We start from the raw sequence: 19,655 nt of genomic DNA, 5'->3' as shown, positions 1-19,655 counted from the left end.
CGCTCCTGTGTAGCACCCATGCTCAACATGATAAAGAGCAATGTATCAGTGGGAATTTTTTTTATTACAAAAATGAAGCCATCACAGAAGAACAGTGTTTGGAAGTACAAATTAAACAATGCATGCGCCATTGTAGGCACAGATCAGTGTAGGCACAGATCAGTGAGTCAGTCTCCCCTACTATTTACTAAATTTAGAATTGGTTAGTTATTGTCGGTACAAGCTAGATGGATTACCATGAGATTATACTTTGTATGTTATAATTACGATGTAAGTCAAATGTTGACGATGCAGTGAAGTTCACTAGTTGCAATTGGACATCTGAATGCTGCAGTTAAGTGTAGACAGTTGGTGCACTCCCAAGCCATTGAATATATCAGTTGACTTATATACCAATAGTGTGACTATTAATAACTGCAGGCTGATAAAACTGTCTACAGTGAGACTTAGCCCCACACCTGTGTGACACACCTGTGTGTGTTGTAACTGCTGTCATTAATGCAGGTCTGAGGGTGTTTTAGATCAACTTTTGATCTGAATAAAGTATTGCAAATGTGTGTCTGTGTATGAGAAACCACAAAAAAAGATTAAGGGGAACAAATGTGATTTATTGAGTAACTTAACTTAGACAACATTAAAAAGAGGACTAACAGTAAGAGCACTGGTGGTGGGTCACACTTGGGGTTCCCAACTCAGATTCACAGGGGCTGCTGTGGAGAGGGCTGCTGTGGAGAGTCAACTCTCAATATTACATGTCAAATAGCAGAACTGACCGTTTTGACATGAGTTGTCAATTCCCTTCCATGGGCTAAGTGAGTTCTGTCATCAAAACAAAGTGCTGGTTATATGCTCTCCCATTAAATTTGATCCCTTCTATTGCATCAACATATTGGCATGTACAGGATTCTATTGACAAATCAGTTGGCAAGAGTTCTAATAAGGGTAAAATAAATCTAGAACCAAAACCAATAGTCACTTCCCTATGGATAGGGCAGGCAGCAGTCCTGGAAGGCAGGGGAGATATACGCCCAAATCTCTTTGGCCAGAAACATAATTGGTTGGTGGAAAAGTAACACAGCAAACATAGTGGGCGATATCATTGGTTAATATCAAAAAGGGGGTGGGGCACTCCTCCAGGACTGTGCATTCTGGTAGGCTCCCACAGCTAGCGTTATACTCAACGGATAACAAGTGACAATGCTCTTCTCCCTTTCCCATCATGCTCTCTGTTGCTGGACCCGGGCGGCAGGGTGATGTCATCACAGGAAACGGATTCCTGCTCCAAACTGGACGCCGTCGCATATCCTGAGGCAGGGTCGGAAAAAGAGGGAAGATGAGCCAAATAAATACATTTTGGGACCTATGTGCTGCACCTGGTGTATGTGTATACCTAGGTCTTTTGGCTTGTGTGTGTTTATTTACAGCATATATGAGCTGTATAGCATTGTAGCAATAACACCTCTCCTCTCATCTCTTGTTCTATCATCTCTGCAGTGGTGGAAAAAGTACCCAATTGTCATACTTGAGTAAAAGTAAAGATACCTTAATAGAAAATTACACAAGTAAAAGCAAAAGTCACCCAATAAAATACAACTTTAGTAAAAGTCTAAAAGTATTTGGTTTTAAATATACTTAAGTGTAAAAGTATAAATAATTAAAAATTCCTTATATTAAGCAAACCAGATGGCACAATTTCTGTGTTTTTTTAATTTACAGATAGCTAGGTGCAAACTCCAACATCATTTACAAATTAAGCATTTGACAATAGGGATGATCAGCGATGTTTTTGAGTGTGTGAATTGGACCATTTTCCTGTCCTGCTAAGCATTCAAAATGTAACTTGTGTAGTACTTGTGGGCGTCAGGGAAAATCTATGGAGTAAAAAGGAATGCAGTGAAGTAAAAGTCTAAATAGTAAAGTACAGATACCCCAAAAAACAACTTAAGTAGTACTTTCAAGTATTTTTACTTAAGTACTTAACACCACTGCATCTCTGTGAGTGTATGAGAGTCTTCTCTCACGCGCTTTTCTAGAGCGCTATTTAAATGTTTTATTTTATTTATTTATATTTATTTATTTAGCCAGGTAGGCCAGTTGAGAACAAGTTCTCATTTACAACTGCGACCTGGCCTACAGGAGCAGAGTCTGACCTGCTCCTCCAAATGTGTCTGTGTTGTACCTGTCTCCACTCTGAACACCCATGGGAATGCAGTAGTTGAGCTCCAGCCTGGCGATGTTCCCGAGACGCAACACGATGCCTGCTCCATACGACCAGCGGATACACTCCGCCAGCTTCTGTAGGTGTGCTTTTGGACCCTCTCCTGGGGACAGGAAACACTTACACGTAAGAAGAGGCACAAAAGAGGCAGAATGCACACAGATGCACAAACAGACAATTTAACATTTATTTGCAGTATGTACTGTAAGTACAGTTGAAGTCGGAAGTTCACATACACCTTAACCAAATACATTTAAACTCCGTTTTTTACAATTCCTGACATTTAATCATAGTAAAAATTCCCTGTCTTAGGTCAGTTAGGATCACCACTTATTTTAAGAATGTGAAATGTCAGAATAATAGTAGAGAGACTGATTTATTTCAGCTTTTATTTCTTTCATCACATTCCCAGTGTGTCAGAAGTTTACATACACTCAATTAGTATTTGGTAGCATTGCCTTTAAATTGTTTAACGTGGGTCAAACATTTTGGGTAGCCTTCCACAAGCTTCCCACAATAAGTTGGGTGAATTTTGGCCCATTCCTCCTGACAGAGCTGGTGCAACTGAGTCAGGTTTGCAGGCCTCCTTGCTCACACACACTTTTTCAGTTCTGCCCACACATTTTCTATAGAATTGAGGTCAGGGCTTTGTGATGGCCACCCCAATACCTTGACTTTGTTGTCCTTAAGCAATTCTGCCACAACTTGGGAAGTATGCTTGGTGTCATTGTCCATTTGGAAGACCCATTTGCGACCAAGCTTTAACTTCCTGACTGACGTCTTGAGATGTTGCTTCAATATATCCACATCATTTTCCTACCTGATGATGCCATCTATTTTGTGAATTGCACCAGTCCCTCCTGCAACAAAGCACCCCACAACATGATGCTTCCACCCCCGTGCTTCATGGTTGGGATGGTGTTCTTTGGCTTGCAAGCATCCCCCTTTTTCCTCCAAACATAATGATGGTCATTATGGCCAAACAGTTCTATTTTTGTTTCATCAGACCAGAGGACATTTCTCCAAAAAGTACGATCTTTGTCCCCATGTGCAGTTGCAAACCGTAGTCTGGCTTTTTTTAATGCCGATTTTGGAGCAGTGGCTTCTTCCTTGCTGAGCGGCCTGTCAGGTTATGTCGATATAGGACTCGTTTTACTGTGGATATAGATACTTTTGTACCTCTTTCCTCCAACATCTTCACAAGGTCCTTTGCTGTTGTTCTGGAATTGATTTGCACTTTTCGCACCAAAGTATGTTCATCTCTAGGAGACACAGCGCGTCTCCTTCCTGAGCGGTATGACGGCTGCGTGGTCCCATGGTGCTTATACTTGCGTACTATTGTTTGTACAGATGAACGTGGTACCTTCAGGCGTTTGGAAATTGCTCCCAAGGATGAACCAGACTTGTGGAGATCTACAAAAAAAATTCTGAGGTCTTTCTTTTGATTTTCCCATGATGTCAAGCAAAGAGGCACTTAGTTTGAAGGTAGGCCTTGAAATACATCCACAGGTACACCTCCAATTGACTCAAATTATGTCCATTAGCCTATCAGAAGCTTCTAAAGCCATGACATAATTTTCTGGAATTTTCCAAGCTGTTTAAAGCGACAGTCAACTTAGTGTATGTAAACATCTGACCCACTGGAATTGTGATACAGTGAATTAAAAGTGGAATAATCTGTCTGTAAACAATTGTTGGAAAAATGACTTGTGTCATGCACGAAGTAGATGTCCTAACCGACTTGCCAAAACTATAGTTTGTCAACAAGACATTTGTGGAGTGGTTGAAAAACGAGTTTTAATGACTCCAACCAAAGTGTATGTAAACTTCCGACTTCAACTGTAACTCATCATTAGTTAATGGGGAAAATGAAAAACAGAACATGGACTAATATGGAGTTCAGGGTTCCCACCGTAGTTGAGGTTGCACAGGTTCCCAGCATTGAGGAAGAAGTGTGTCCTGAAGAGGTCTCCGAAGCCACCCCGGCCCGGACGGAAGGGCAGAGGAGTGTACAGGTGGAGCCCGCCTGCCCAGTACGCCTCTCCCCCCAGGTAGTCACCTGCAGTAACACAGGTAAACCCTTACATTTCATCATCATGACCCCGGACAACTTTTATTTTTTTTTATTTCAACTTTATTTAACCAAGTAGGCTAGTTGAGAACAAGTTCTCATTTACAACTGTGACCTGGCCAAGATAAAGCAAAGCAGTTCGACACATACAACAACAGAGTTACACATGGAATAAACAAACATACAGTCAATAATACAGTAGAAAAAGTCTATATACAGTGTATGCAAATGAGGTAAGATAAGGGAGCTAAGGCAATAAATTGGCCATGGTGGCGAAGTAATTACAATATAGCAATTAAACACTTGAATGGTAGATGTGCAGAAAATGAATGTGCAAGTAGAGATACTGGGGTGCAAAGGAGCAAGATAAATAAATAAATACAGTATGGGGATGAGGTAATTGGATGGGCTATTTACAGATGGGCTATGTACAGGTGCAGTGATCTGTGAGCTGCTCTGACAGCTGGTGCTTAAAGCTAGTGAGGGAGATATGAGTCTCCAGCTTCAGTGATTTTTGCAATTCGTTCCAGTCATTGGCAGCAGAGAACTGGAAGGAAAGGCGGCCAAACGAGGAATTGGCTTTGGGGGTGACCAGTGAGATATACCTGCTGGAGCGCATGCTACGGGTGGGTGCTGCTATGGTGACCAGTGAGCTGAGATAAGGCGGGACTTTACCTAGCAAGGACTTGTAAATGACCTGGAGCCAGTGGGTTTGGCAACGAGTATGAAGAGAGGGCTAGCCAACGAGAGCGTACAGGTCGCAGTGGTGAGTAGTATATGGGGCTTTGGTGACAAAACGGATGGCACTGTGATAGACTGCATCCAATTTGTTGAGTAGAGTGTTGGAGGCTATTTTGTAAATGACATCGCCGAAGTCGAGGATTGGTAGGATGGTCAGTTTTACGAGGGTATGTTTGGCAGCATAAGTGAAGGATGCTTTGTTGCGAAATTGGAAGCCGATTCTAGATTTAATTTTGGATTGTAGATGCTTAATGTGAGTCTGGAAGGAGAGTTTACAGTCTAACCAGACACCTAGGTATTTGTAGTTGTCCACATATTCTAAGTCAGAACCGCCCAGAGTAGTGATGCTGGACGGGCGGGCAGGTGCAGGCAGCGATCGGTTGAAGAGCATGCATTTAGTTTTACTTGCATTTAAGAGCAGTTGGAGGCCACGGAAGGAGAGTTGTATGGCATTGAAGCTCATCTGAAGGTTAGTTAAGTGTCCAAAGAAGGGCCAGATGTATACAGAATGGTGTCGTCTGCGTAGAGGTGGATCAGAGAATCAAAAGCAGCAAGAGCGACATCATTGATGTATACAGAGAAGAGAGTTGGCCCGAGAATTGAACCCTGTGGCACCCCAATAGAGACTGCCAGAGGTCCGGACATCAGATGAGGAAATCATTTGAGAAACCAAGGCTGTTGAGTCTGCCAATAAGAATGTGGTGATTGACAGAGTCGAAAGCCTTGGTCAGGTCGATGAATATGGATGCACAGTAATGTTTCTTATCGATGGCGGTTATGATATCGTTTAGGACCTTGAGCGTGGCTGAGGTGCACCCATGACCAGCTCTGAAACCAGATTGCATAGCGGAGAAGGTACGGTGGGATTCAAAATGGTCAGTAATCTGTTTAATAACTTGGCTTTTGAAGACCTTAGAAAGGCAGGCTAGGATAGATATAGGTCTGTAGCAGTTTGGGTCTAGAGTGTCTTCCCCTTTGAAGATGGGGCTGAACATGTCTGCTTTCCAATCTTTGGGAATCTCAGACGATACGAAAGAGAGGTTGAAAAGGCTAGTAATAGGGGTTGCAACAATTTCGGCAGACAAATTTAGAAATAGAGGGTCCAGATTGTCTAGCCCGGCTGATTTGTAGGGGTCCAGATTTTGCAGCTCTTTCAGAACATCAGCTATCTGGATTTGGGTGAAGGAGAAATGGGGGAGTTGCTGTGGGGGGTGCAAGGCTGTTGACCGGGGTAGGGGTAGCCAGGTGGAAAGCATGGCCAGCCATAGAAAAATGCTTATTGAAATTCTCAATTATAGTGGATTTATCATGGTGACAGTGTTTCCTAGCCTCAGTGCAGTGGGCAGCTGGGAGGAGGTGCTCTTATTCTCCATTAACTTTACAGTGTCCCAGAACTTTGAGTTTGTGCTACAGGATGCAAATTTCTGCTTGAAGAATCTAGCCTTAGCTTTCCTAACTGCCTGTGCATATTGGTTCCTAAATTCCCTGAAAAGTTGCATATCACGGGGGCCATTCGATGCTAATGCAGAAAACCACAGGATGTTTCTGTGCTGGTCAAGTGCAGTCAGGTCTGGAGAGAACCAAGGGATATATATGTTCCTGGTTCTACATTTTTTGAATGGAGCATGCTTATTTAAGATGGTGAGTAAGGAACTTTTGAAGAATAACCAGGCATCATCTAATTACGGGATGCGGTCAATAACCTTCCAGGATACCCGGGCCAGGTCGATTAGAAAGGCCTGCTCGCTGAATTGTTATAGGGAGCGTTTGACAGTGATGAGGGGTGGTCGTTTGACCGCAGACCCATTACGGATGCAGGCAATGAGGCAGTGATCGCTAAGATCTTGTTTGAAAACAGCAGAGGTGTATTTGGAGGGCAAGTTGGTTAGGATGATATCTATGAGGATGCCCATGTTTACAGAATTGGGGTTGTACCTGGTAGCTTCATTGAACATTTGTGTGAGATTGAGGGCATCAAGATTAGGTCATCTAGCAGCACGAGCTCAGAAGATAGATGGGGGGCAATCAGTTCACATACGGTGTCCAGGGCACAGCTGGGGGCAGAGGGTGGTCTACAGCAAGCGGCAATAGTGAGAGACTTGTTTCTGGAAAGGTGGATTTTTAAAAGTTGAAGTTCAAATTGTTTGGGCACAGACCTGGATAGTAAGACAGCACTCTTCAGGCTATCTCTGCAGTAGATTGCAACACCGCCCCCTTTGGCAGTTCTATCTTGTCGGAAAATGTTATAGTTAGGAATGGAAATTTCTGGGTTTTTGGTGGTCTTCCTAAGCCAGGATTCAGACACGGCTCGGGTTGGCAGAGTGTGCTAAAGCAGTGAATAAAACAAACTTAGGGAGGAGGCTTCTAATGTTAACATGCATGAAACCAAGGCTTTTACGGTTACAGATGTCAAGAAATGAGAGCACCCGGGGAATAGGAGTGGAGCTAGGCACTGCAGGGCCTTTGTTAACCTCTACATCACCAGAGGAACAGAGGAGGAGTAGGATAAGGGTATGGCTAAAGGCTATAAGAACTGGTCATCTAGTACGTCGGAACAGAGAGTAAAAGGAGCAGGTTTCTGGGCGCGATAGAATAGATTCAAGGCATAATGTACAGACAAAGGTATGGTAGGATGTGAATACAGTGGAGGTAGGCCTAGGCATTGAGTGATGAGAGAGATTGTCTCTAGAAACATCCTTTAAACCAGGTGATGTCATCGCATGTGTGGGAGGTGGAACTAAAGGGTTGGCTAAGGTATATTGAGCAGGGCTAGAGGCTCTACAGTGAAATAAGACAATAATCACTAACCAGAACAGCAATAAAAAAGGCATATTGACATTAAGGAGAGGCATGCGTAGTCGAGTGATCATAAGGGTCCAGTGAATAGTGAGGCTGGCTGGAGACACATTCAGACAGCTAGCGGGCCGGGGCTAGCAAGCTAGCAGAAGGGCCTCAGAGGGGCCTCAACTGACCCAAACCTGTGCACCACACATGCCTGTTCAAATAAACAGAGAGCACGTGACCTCACCCTCGCTCTGTGGACCGATGCTGTACATTCCAAATCCTCGCACACTGGTGGGACCGCCCAGATAGAACCTGGACAATACAGAAATGTCAATGACAGGCCAAATGTCACTCACAACATCCCCTAAACACTTGATGATAAATACTTCACAGAATGAGTTAACTCAATGGCGCTACCTAGCGATTTCTATCAAAGCCATGTGCCATGAATCTGTTGGGAGTGGTCCTACCTGTCAGCGATGGAGGACGGTCTACCTCCAATGGGGAGGAGACACCCACCCCAGAGGGAGGCGGAGAGGACCTGAAAGAGACCACCAGGGCCATGTTATATGACATGTTGAACACTCAGGTACCCATAATTCACTTCCTATTTGTCCTGGGTATTTCCCCCAGGTTAGGGCCTGAGTAGTGATCCCTTACCGAGTCCCAGACCAGCCGTCTGTTGACCTGCAGCTCAAAGTCCTCCTTCAGGAAGCTTGCATCTCCGCCTGTATAGCCAGCCAGCTCCTACAGAGGGCAAGACAACACACATCAGCATGGCCACTTCATATAGATCTACAGTGGTGTATTATGCAGAGGAAGTCACATACACAAACATACCTGGTTGATCCTCAGTAAGGCGCCTTTCTTGGGGAAGATGGCAGAGTTCCTGGTGTCAATTGACATGGTGTGCTGCAAGACAACAACCGTCAGCGGATTGACTCAGATTCTTGCTATTTTGACAGTGAAGACCATTAAGGGTTAAGATTATTAGATAAAGGGAACTGAGAGACAAAGGGCTTTGTACCGAGAGGGCAGACTTGAGGGTGTGCCCGCTCTCTTCTCGCACGGCGAAGGAGGCACTGCGTGCCAGACAACCCAGCTCCCTCCACACACCCTCCCACTTCAGAGTGTGGTTGGTCCTCCACAAAGGAAACTATAGGAGAGTAAGAGAGAAAGTTATCCCTGTGGAAATTCAAGGCAGATAAAATGAAAACAACAAATGTGACACACACAGACCCACACAAACACACACAGTAGGAGTCCTCTTACATTGAGCTCAGTGGAGACTCCTCTGTCTGTCTCTTTGAGGGAACTCCATGGAAACTGGCCTGTGACTTTGTACAGGTTTAGAGTGAGGCTGCAACAAGACAACACCTGTCAGGGCCGTGATCCATACAGTGATCATCTCATTACTGAACTATGGTCAACATAAAGGTTATAAATACATCACTATGGTAACATAACATACTGTCAATATGACCACTGAGGGAAACAATCAAACTTGAAAAAATGGCAGCCATTACACCGCAAGTGCTATTTTGTTTTTTTGTTGTTGTAATATTTACCGCCTTTATCTCCCCAATTTCATGATTACGATCTTGTCTCATCGCTGCAACTCCCCAACGGGCTCGGGGGAGGCGAAGGTCGAGTCATGCGTCCTCCGAAACATGACCCGCCAAGCCTCGCTTCTTAAACACCCGCTCGCTTAATCCGGAAGCCAGCTGCACCAATGTGTCGGAGGAAACACCGTTCAACTGACGACTGGTCAGCTGCAGGATCGAACCCCAGGCTGTAGTGACACCGCAACACTGTGATGCAGTGCCTTAGACCGCTGCGCCACTCGGGAGGCCTGCAAGTGCTATTTCAATGTCCTATCGACACGGAGAGCAAGGACAGCGGTGTTCACTGTTCGTACTTGCGTTCGAAGTTGCCTGGCTGGGGCTTGAAGAAGGACAGGCCGTAGGAAGTCTCCTTGGTCCCGTAGGAGAACTGGAAGGTTAACTTTTCAGCACGGCCAAGCACGTTAGGAAGCTTCACACCCAACACCTGGAAGACAGAGACAATGTTACTCCCAGGTCAGGGTCTCACACCTGTTCTACCTGTCTGTGAACGTACATTACCACACTATGCACCTATTTGGAAGTGTTTGCAGTGAAAATGAGGCAGAGAAGCTGCTTAACCTGTCTGTCTGCAAACATTCTGGAAATCACCTCTATATCACACGATTGTATTTAGGAACGTCTTCCCTGGGTCATTGCGACAGGGGTTTCAATGAACAATATTGTGTGATGCTTTGTTATAGCGCTCCTGTAAGTGTGTGTGTGTGGGTAAGAGAGTGGTGTTTCTGTGTGTGTATTCTCTCACCATGCTGCCCTCGTTGTTGCCGACCATGGTGTTGTAGCTGCCTGTCAGCCTCTTCATCTCTGTCACCTCGAACGTCACGTCCAGACCATTGGGCAACGCATCCGCACCTGGGAGGGGTAGACCAAAACAGACCGTGACCACAGCTAGACTAACAGAGGGCTCCTCTCCAGTGACGCAAATATCTATTTACTAGTTATCCTTTCATGTTGGCAACATCTCATGGTTGAGATATTGTTTCAGACACACACACACGTTTATGGGCGCACACTGTACCATCTGATGTATCAATGATGACCTCCACCTCTTTGAAAATGCCCAGACGCAGCAATTTCTGTCTGGCAATATGAGACTTCTTCATGACCTGTCAAAGACCCACCATACAGCTTTTAGCACAAATGTTTCCCCTTAAACAAGGGAACATTTCCGAGTGTGTATGTAGGTTATGTGTGCATGTTTAAGTATGTGGAGTCCAGAGTGCTCATACTTACATCAATAAGGTTTTTGGCATCGAAGACCTCTGAGATTTCATAGCCCAGCAGATCCTCTTTCGTTCGGCCCAAGCCCTCAATGTTGACATGTTGGACAACAACCTGCAATGAAGGGCCAGATTCTCAGCATCCATTCCAACTAGGTGATCAATGATTTTCTCAGCTCCCTTTGCTAATGAGATGACAAACAACTTGTAATTTGAGTAAAGTTAGCTTGGATAAGAGATGCTTACGTCTTTGTTTTCTAGGACCTCCTGTTTAGTCTCATGTTCTGCCTCTTGCACCTCAATCATGTCGTCGGGATGAACGCCCATGTCACGCCCGTGCATTGGGAGAGGGTCCATACTCTGAATAGTGTCGAGAAAGTAGAAAAATCATGTGAAGATATGACCATGCTTAAATACTTACCTAGCTAGCTTCGTTCTGTCAAGGTGGTAAATTTGCTAGCATGCTGACAGATCAGACACAATCCAGATTGCATAACATTACATAAAATATGGTAAAATAACTATTTGCCTCATGTCATACAACTCTTTGCCATTAATGTAATTTCTATATCTAGTCTACGGCCTATGCGTTCGTCCATAGTACACCGCCATACAATAGACACTGAACGGGGAGGTCATGCAGAATTTCATCCCCACGTCTCGTGGTTGTAAGAAATTAAGATTTACCCTGGCGTGGACAGTCCCCATGGTGACGTCTTTGTCTTGAAAAATATCCCGTTTGATAAGTAAATGTTTTTTAACAGGCCTATTTAGAGAAGAAAGACACTACTGACAATGGCTAGATTTTCCAGGTCCAAGCCCCCTTCAAGGGAGACGCCATGACACTTTGCGAAGCCTGCTCTGATTGGTCAAACATGTGCCTTTGTCACTGACAGGTGGGCGGGACAAAACCAGCGCACTGACGTAATGTGTCTCGAGACCAGCAGAGGACAGTATACCTACACTCAAACTTCAGCCCTGTGTAAAGTTCCTGCTTTGACTGTGGAAAGTCCAATCGTGAGCATTAGTTGCACTTGCGTGCATTATATTTACAGATAATGTTGGTCCATTCAGATGTATGCTTCTTATGACTTAATTTATTTTTAAGTATTTACATTGCATTGCAAAGAATGACAAGAAACTGCCTACCCACCACAACCAACTAAGAAGTGCCCAAAACTGCTCATTTGCCTACGTTTGTAGCCTATTGAAATAAACGCCTGCGGGACAATTCATCTGAAAAACATGAAAACGTAGCTACATCTGAGCTCTTTTTTTCTCTCATTATTATTCACCACGATTGTTACTTGAAGATGTATAGCCTTATTTATAGGCCTACATCTTGATGATTCATCAGTTCCATTATGGGCAATTGAGACCTCTGCTGACAATTTGGCCCCGCGCTAGTGACAAATATCTGAAAACATTTATTGTTTAAGTGTGATGATTTTCTGGGTTCGTTGGGGTCTCGGGCGTTGAGTAATCAATTTAACCAAAGCTACCAATTTCCCTCTCTCTCTCTCTCTCTTCTCTCTCTACACCTCCAACCCGCTCTTCAAATGCGTGCAAGCCAATCAGAGAGCGGCTCCGCTGGTCTCGCTGTCCTCTTCTACTGCCTCTGCCAGTACCAAAACGGTTCTCTTATCAAAGAAACACATAACCAAAAAACTGCATTCAATCACCGCCTTTTACCATGGGAAGTGCTTGTTTTTCCTGGGACGTTTGTTTGTTTTTCGTCCTCATTAATACTTGTGAGGTGATGGGGAATGTTGGACTCGCAGGTAAAGAGCTCTCATTCTCTCTCTTTCTGTCTTTCAAATGATTTTGACACATATTTTTAAGATAGGCTAATGCTGCCTATTTTTTCCTGTTAATGGTTTATTGAACTGTTAAACCGGTGTATATGACAGCGTAGAATAGGTGCAACGTAGTGGATTTCTTTCATGCATAGACTACCGTAGATTATGTTCATTTTAATTGGAGAGTATTTGTGGACTGAAATTACAGTTGAGATAGTTGAGGTAACATGTTTCTTTGAGAAACACTTGGTTGAGGATGGATCATTTGGGCTAGCAACATTTGAACAGCATGGAAAGGAGAAATAGCTAAACACCAATATTGCACAACAACAGTGAATGAAATATATAAATTTGAAGCCAAATCTAGCAATTATAATAGGCTTTGAATTGGTGATGTGATATACGCGCGAAATAAATCAGAGGCTGCAAAAACGTTTACATTTGGCCTTGCGGAGGGAGCTGAACCATTTTCACCCATTTTTGACTGACAATAAAAGACGGGCGTGTTAGTCCATTTTTTGGCAATATTACTCTAAACACTATTTAAAGTTTAGTATTTGTTTCGCCTTATTGAATTCCCCTTTCTGAATGTTAAACAAGTGAGAAGGGTCTACAAGAAATTAGGTCCATCGACTGATATCTATCTGAATGTTTTACCCGTCGTAGATCAATCTGTGAGGTTGGTCCTGGACTGGTTAATTGTGAGAATAAAAAAATGTATGACTAAGCATCTTTTCACCCCTCTGCTTGAATGAATCCTTCCTATGAGCTGATACATAGCATCTTTCCCGGATCAGTTGCCTGCCCAGAGGTGTCCATATGGACGTGGGTTGGGAAGGTGGCCTTCACGGTCCCTGGAGGAGTCCGTCCCAACCTGCCTATCGACGACCTTTCAGCGGATAGTGGCGCACATTGTCTCCCTCCCACTGTGGATGAGCGAGAAGTCAATATTGGGACGGGCACTGAAGCACTGGAGAGGGCTTTATTTAACTATTAGTCAACGATATTTCATAACAATAGTCCTATGGTGAACCTGCAATAACAGTTTCCTGCCTTATCTCTATTCACTGTCAACAACTCAGTGAGACCTGGACTTGATAGTTGAACTATCAAGTCCAGGTTTTACAGGCTATATATATATATATCCCACTGCTTACTCCTATCACTTTATTTTTCATTTCTACTGGCACTCACATGGGAGCAAATAAATCAGTCATCCACTTGATAAAAAATATTTATTGTAATGACATTTTATTGTTTCTTTATTGCATTTTGTTCAGCTGGGCCGGGGTCAGCAGCAGGGCTTAACCCCACAGAGAAAAAACGTGGGCTATTCATGAGGGGCAAGACAGGAGACAGGGTAGCTGCTTCTCAGTTTAAGATACATCACTAGAGAGAGAAAGAGAACAGAATTTTGGATAGATAAAACTTTCTCTCTTACACTTTTGGTCTCTCTCTCTCTTTCGCTGTCTGTCTGTGTGAATGAGCTGTAATTAGCTGGCTTGAGACCCCTGGATTCAGCCCCAGATGTGACTCTCTAACATTGACTTGATCAATTAGGGTTCCATATAGTCAGTCAGTATTCCATAGGCATCCACTAAGCCCTGATACACTAGTGGCTAATGGTATTTGATTAATATAAATTATTATTGGTTCTGTCCTCTTTAGTGTTATCCAAGATAACCTACCGGTATCATTTATAGAGTTAAGAAACCTCACCATCCATCCACTATGTCTCTCCCTGACAGTTTATTGTCTTATACGAGGAGCTTTACATTTTGGACGTTTGCCACCTTAAAGTAAATATTTCCAGCCTGTATATATCTGGACGGAGCTGCATTTGGCCAAGAGGACTGAACTTTCCCTGAGAGAACGGTATTAAAACATTCGATTGAGGTTGTACAAAACCCATTCACCTCTCACCAAAATCATCGCCATTTTGTCGACTTAGTCCTATCGATGAGTCCTTGGAGACCAGTGGTTTACAGTTGTCCCTTGTGTCATTTCTCTAGATGCCGATGAGTGCTCTGAAGGCACGGATGACTGTCACATTGATGCCCTCTGCCAGAATACCCCCAAATCCTTCAACTGCATCTGCAAGCCGGGGTACAAGGGAGACGGTAAGCAGTGCGAAGGTGAGTTCAACTCCGTTGTCTTATTACGACTTCAATGTGATATTACTCCCCTCTATATTACTTCATTCACCCCCCGCCCCTCCCTCCCGCCACACCGGTCCAAATCATCATCCTCAATCACCCCACACCCCTGTCCTCTCCGCACTTCATTCCGCCCGCCCCCTATGGCTCTCTGACAGGCTCAGCAGTAATGGCAGGTTTTACAGCTGTTTCACAGGAACCCCCCCATTCCTCTCCCCCCTCTCTCTCCCTTCCTCTCCCCCTTCCCGACTCCAACCCCCCCGCCAGCTCTCTTAATTAACTGGGAGGAAGTGGACGGAGGGAAGGTGTGAGGGTGAGAGGGGGCAGCACCTGGCTGTGCGTTCACACCTCCCCTCATTTATGCCTCAAATCACACCACAGCTGGAGCTAGAGTTAGCTTAGCGCACAGCACACACTCCCTCCCAATGCTAGCCTGTCTAGCCGTACAAATGCCATCGGAACACATCTACACACGCACACACGCAAACGCCAGTTCAGCTTTTAGGCTACCACGGCAAATAGCGTGGACACAAAACGATACATTAGTCATATTGGCCCCTAGAGCTGGCCAGGATAGGAGAGCAAGAGAGGATTGTGGCGATGACGGGCCCTTTTCTATAGGGGTTTTCACTGTCTCTATGTTCAGGCTTTTTCAAGTGTCTCCTGTTTGTTTAAGTATTTGTGTGTCTGTCAGTGAGTTATATCCAACACTTTCTGCTGTTTGCTCAGCTGTGTACCAGTCTCCCCCGCCCGAAACGCACGCACGCACGCACGCACGCACGCACGCACGCACACACACACACACACACACACACACACACACACACACACACACACACACACACACACACACACACACACAGAGAGAGAGTGAGCAGGTATTATGTTTGAGGAACTCACCTGAATGTTGCCCATTCAGAGATATTATACCTCTCATTTGGTCAACCTGGGGAGAACACAATGAGATGAACCTGTGTCATTGTTTGATTAGCTCACTTATCAAATGCCTCAGGCTGTGTGAGTCGGTCTTCCTACATAGGACTATATAATCCCCCACCTGGCTTGGAGAGAGGGAGTACGGGAGATTGACTATTATTTCCACCATTTTGCGTCTGCTGACTCTGTTGAGTTGCGTGCAAGTCCATATTGGCAGCAATCCGGTCTACTTGATATAGTTCTGTCTCGATTTGTTTTGCCCCGGTCTACTTCTGTTGGCCATCCTCCGCCATTGGACGTAAGCTATGACATTGGAGAGATGTTCTGGAATTGCTAGAAACGCCTGTACGAAAAGTTGATATTGTACCAGGCAGCTCTGCTACATGTTGGATTATCTTCAGTCAGAAACACAATGGTCCTTAGCCTAGACCAGATTGAGCTGCCCAGAATAATATATTAAATGATGTCCATAGAGAGGAAACTACAAAAGGTTGAGTCTTTTAAGGGATATGTTCCTCATACCGTGAAACAGCTGTCTGAGCAGAGGGCTGACCTGTCTGTCTGTCTGTGTGTACAGATTTATTGTGCTTATGAATGTTTGTTTAACTGAAATTCTAAGAGGGGTGTATTTCATATTTGGATGGGAATATATTTGTCCCTATTGTTGATTGAATTGTGTGTGTGCACGTGTCACACAGATGGAGAAACTGATGATGTATGCGTATGCCTCAGTATCTGAAATCCAATGTGTCCTGTCCTCCTGTCCCATACTGTAACAGCACATTTAATGCCTCGATCACACATATCCAATGGAAAGTCAGTTAAGAACAAGTTCTTATTTACAATGACAGCCTACCGGGGAAACAGTGGGTTAACTGCCTTGTTCAGAGGCAGAACGACATATTTTTACACTGTCAGCTCGGGGATTTGATCCAGCAACCTTTCGGTTACTGTCCCAGAACTCTAACCACTAGGCTACCTGCACCCCGATGCCTTGCAGCATTGCGTTGCAGAGGCAGTTGCAGTGGGTTCGGTGTGGTGCATATGTTGGATTTATCGAACGCATGTGTCAAACTGTATGCGTAGACGGCTTGACAGAAATGGTAGCAGAGGGGGAATGTTGAACTTTTGTTGCACACATATCCAGATGATGCTGCGTACCCTTTTGTGCAAAGACGCTGTCGGTGGGACCGAGGCGTAAGGTCCAGTGAATGGGTGACAGAATGAAGACGGATGGTGGATGTGAGTTGACCCCTGACCTCTGTGATTAGATAGGGGCTGTGTAATTGGCCGGCTATGTTTCCCATCAGCAGACATTACATTACCCCGGTGGTGCAGAGGACAGAGTCATTAGGACGAGCAGAGCTGCTCTCTCTCTCTCTCTCTCTCTCTCTCTCTCTCCGTCTGCTGTCTCTCTACTTCCTGGAAATGACTATGCCTAAGGATGGAAGACAGGGAGGCTATACTCTATCAGAGAGGGACCCAGTAGTCTGCAGCTGATAACTCAACATTCCAGTACAATTTACGGTAACACTTCATACTTTATTACGTGTTATAAGCATGAGCATTTATGTCCTATTATAAGGCATTTATTGAATGACGTAGACTATTGCAGGTTACCTGTAATTAACCACAAGATAGCATTTTAATCATAATTGTTCCTATCAGATGATGGTCCTTCTCTCGAGGCAGACCCTTTTCTTTTCTCTAAAGCTGCTCCACAGAATGCTGCTCTCTCTCTCGCCTCCGAAATCTGATCTTGCGTTTATGAATGCCGCTCTCTGTAGATTTTTCCATGGGCTGATATTGCTGGCTCGTTATGGAACAATGTGAACTTTGGGCCCTGCGTTGTCAACCGGAAGAATGAGACAATGTGAAAGAGCACAAACCGTTATGCGTAGTACAAGTTCATATCACTCTGTCCTCGCAATGCTGGACGTAGTGGTTTCAGGCGGCATCAACTGCACATCTCTGATGATCAGAGTTCTGCTGGTCTAGAAAGATGCTGCTATACATCTACAGCATAATACCTATGTGTCCCTACTGTTGTTCGTGCTTTGGAGACGTTTCCACTCCAAGGAAACTGCTACAAATGAGAACTGGTTTCAGAGAAACCGGTTTCCGAGAATCATTCTTATTTTGCTACAGGAATTGTATTTCTTGATGTACTCAACAAGAACTACGCTTTCAGTGACAGTGTGAAACAAAAGGACTATTACCCGTTTTCCTGCCTATCAGTTCAGTTTGGATTCAAATAGGCCCACGCTGTTCTCTGAGTAGGCCTATAACTCAACAGTCACGTGGTTCTCTGCTCATCAGTAGCAGCCAGTAGTAGATTTATCCAACAATCCACAGAGAGGAGTCGACTGGGCTGGTTGCCACGGGGCTGTCAGGGTCCTGTGAAAGCCTGTCCATGTTTTCTCAGCATTTGTCACTTACTGACTAATTGATTGGTTTTCATTGGTCTTGTCCCTGGCACTCATCCTCTCCCCTCCTCCTTTTCAAAAACGAGTTCGTTTCAGCACTACAGCCTTTGCTTTTCTCTACCCATGTCCTCTATATTCAAACAGTTGACTTTACTCTGTAGAACATCTAGGCTACCATTTCCTGGTGATGCTGAAGATACTAACATGCGTTGTCACTCGACCTCTAGCTGCGTTTGAGTGGCTGTGTGTGTGTGTCAGAGCTCGGCTGTGTAGTCGTGTGTGTGTGTGTGTGTGTGTGTGTGTGTGTGTGTGTGTGTGTGTGTGTGTGTGTGTGTGTGTGTGTGTGTGTGTGTGTGTGTGTGTGTGTGTGTGTGTGTGTGTGTGTGTGTGTGTGTGTGTGTGTGTCACCTGTATGCCGGGGTGCAGAGAACAGCAGCAGTAGCCGATTCAGGCATAGAGACTGATAGAGACTGAGCCATGAGTCTGCTCTCCCAGCAGCAGCAACAATTACCTGACCTGCTTTACAGAAGTAGGGAGGGAGGGAGGGACATAAATATATTTGGAAAGAAAATAGATGGTGGGTGAAGGAGAGGTAGGTAAGGACACAGAGAAAGAGCGCGGGAAGGAGAGATTTCATGAGATAGAAAGAGAGTGAGATATGAGAGTGAGAGAGTGAGATATGAGAGTGAGATAGGCGGGAGGCTCTGTGGGAGAGGTGGCAGACAATTACTAGGCCGTTGTCTGCCCAGTGTCTGCTACTCCGTCACTGCTCAGGAGCTCTCCTCACTGGCTCGCTGCTTCACACACGCACACACACACGCACGCACGCATGCACGCACGCACGCACGCACGCACACACACACACACACACACACACACACACACACACACACACACGCACACACACACATTTGGAGGAGCAGGTCAGACTCGGCTCCAGTAGGCTGGGGCTTTATATAGCTATAGCTCTGTAGAAAAGAGTGTGAGAGCAGACTCACATATACACTCACAGAGCTGACAGAACAAGAGATGAGAGAGGAGAGGTGTTATTGCTGCAATGCCATACAGCTCATATACCCATATGCTGTACATGCCCAGGCCTCGACACCTGAGACACACACACATTCACGTGCGCGCACGCACATAGACACGCAAGCACGCACACACACGCACTTTTTCAATCTTGGTTCTTCAGTCTTGGAACGGGCATCAGAACAGAAATTCACTGCCACTAACCCTTGGCCTTGACTGGGCACAAAGCATGGGCTCTCAGCCCTCTGCTCATATGAGAGTCTGTGGTTTGTTGGTGTTTGGATGTCAGTAATGGGGCCATTTTCTTATTTCTGTCCTGAAGAGCTTTGTACTAGCCTTGGTAATGAACCGTGACGCACTACAGGTTCAGAAATAATATTTGGATTATTTCTGGTTTTGTGCCGTCATTCGACCTCTTGGGTAAATACACGCGGTTGTTGTTTTCAGAGAAGTTGAGGGAGAGGTAGCTAGAGAGGTTGCGATATTCTGAGGTTCAGAGAATTCGGTTGATACCCAGTCTCCTTTACTTTGGTGTTGGCTGCTGTGTCTCAACTGGCACCCTATTCCCTATATAGAGCACTACTTTAGACCAGGACCCTATGTACCGTGGACAAAAGCAGTAAACCAAATAGCGAGTACTGTAGGGTGTC

The 19,655-nt window shown here is 44.9% G+C and overlaps 2 protein-coding genes across 8 annotated transcripts in view; one reads left to right on the top strand and one right to left on the bottom strand.

Annotated features, from left to right (window-relative positions):
• Positions 1–587: 587 nt before the first annotated feature.
• On the bottom strand, positions 588–11,525 carry LOC129865246 (sorting and assembly machinery component 50 homolog B). The gene is made up of 15 exons (XM_055937867.1): positions 11,344–11,525; positions 10,903–11,016; positions 10,670–10,771; positions 10,455–10,542; positions 10,182–10,288; positions 9,733–9,863; positions 9,087–9,174; positions 8,842–8,970; positions 8,655–8,726; positions 8,475–8,561; positions 8,285–8,355; positions 8,059–8,126; positions 4,131–4,277; positions 2,180–2,321; positions 588–1,305 (listed from the first exon to the last, which is right to left on the bottom strand). The coding sequence occupies exons 1-15, from the start codon at positions 11,362–11,364 to the stop codon at positions 1,260–1,262; spliced, it is 1,413 nt and encodes a 470-aa protein (XP_055793842.1). The 5' UTR covers positions 11,365–11,525; the 3' UTR covers positions 588–1,259.
• Positions 11,526–12,260: 735 nt separating this feature from the next.
• The window catches only part of LOC129865240 (signal peptide, CUB and EGF-like domain-containing protein 1), a 113,226-nt gene continuing 105,831 nt past the window's right edge, over positions 12,261–19,655 (top strand). For 4 of the 7 annotated variants that reach the window (XM_055937863.1, XM_055937860.1, XM_055937862.1 and 1 more), the window contains exons 1-2: positions 12,262–12,437; positions 14,468–14,590. In XM_055937863.1, the coding sequence (XP_055793838.1) occupies positions 12,350–12,437; positions 14,468–14,590 (211 nt within the window). In that variant the 5' untranslated portion in view covers positions 12,262–12,349. Of the gene's footprint in view, positions 12,438–14,467; positions 14,591–19,655 lie in introns of all 7 variants that reach the window. The other 3 variants (XM_055937858.1, XM_055937861.1, XM_055937864.1) reach the window with 3 other exon arrangements.

Source organism: Salvelinus fontinalis, chromosome 11, assembly GCF_029448725.1.
Source record: "Salvelinus fontinalis isolate EN_2023a chromosome 11, ASM2944872v1, whole genome shotgun sequence".
Taxonomy (NCBI): domain Eukaryota; kingdom Metazoa; phylum Chordata; class Actinopteri; order Salmoniformes; family Salmonidae; genus Salvelinus; species Salvelinus fontinalis.
This window is presented reverse-complemented; position numbering and strand designations above follow the sequence as displayed.

Bases quoted from the DNA above. Each gene is read 5' to 3' on its own strand.
- LOC129865246 (XM_055937867.1), bottom strand. From the start codon at position 11,364: ATGGGGACTGTCCACGCCAGG. The intron at 4,278-8,058 runs GTGAGGTCACGT...GTGTTACTGCAG, and splicing joins CATCGGTCCACAGAGCGAGG to GTGACTACCTGGGGGGAGAG. The intron at 2,322-4,130 runs GTGGGAACCCTG...TCCTGTCCCCAG, and splicing joins CCTGTGCAACCTCAACTACG to GAGAGGGTCCAAAAGCACAC.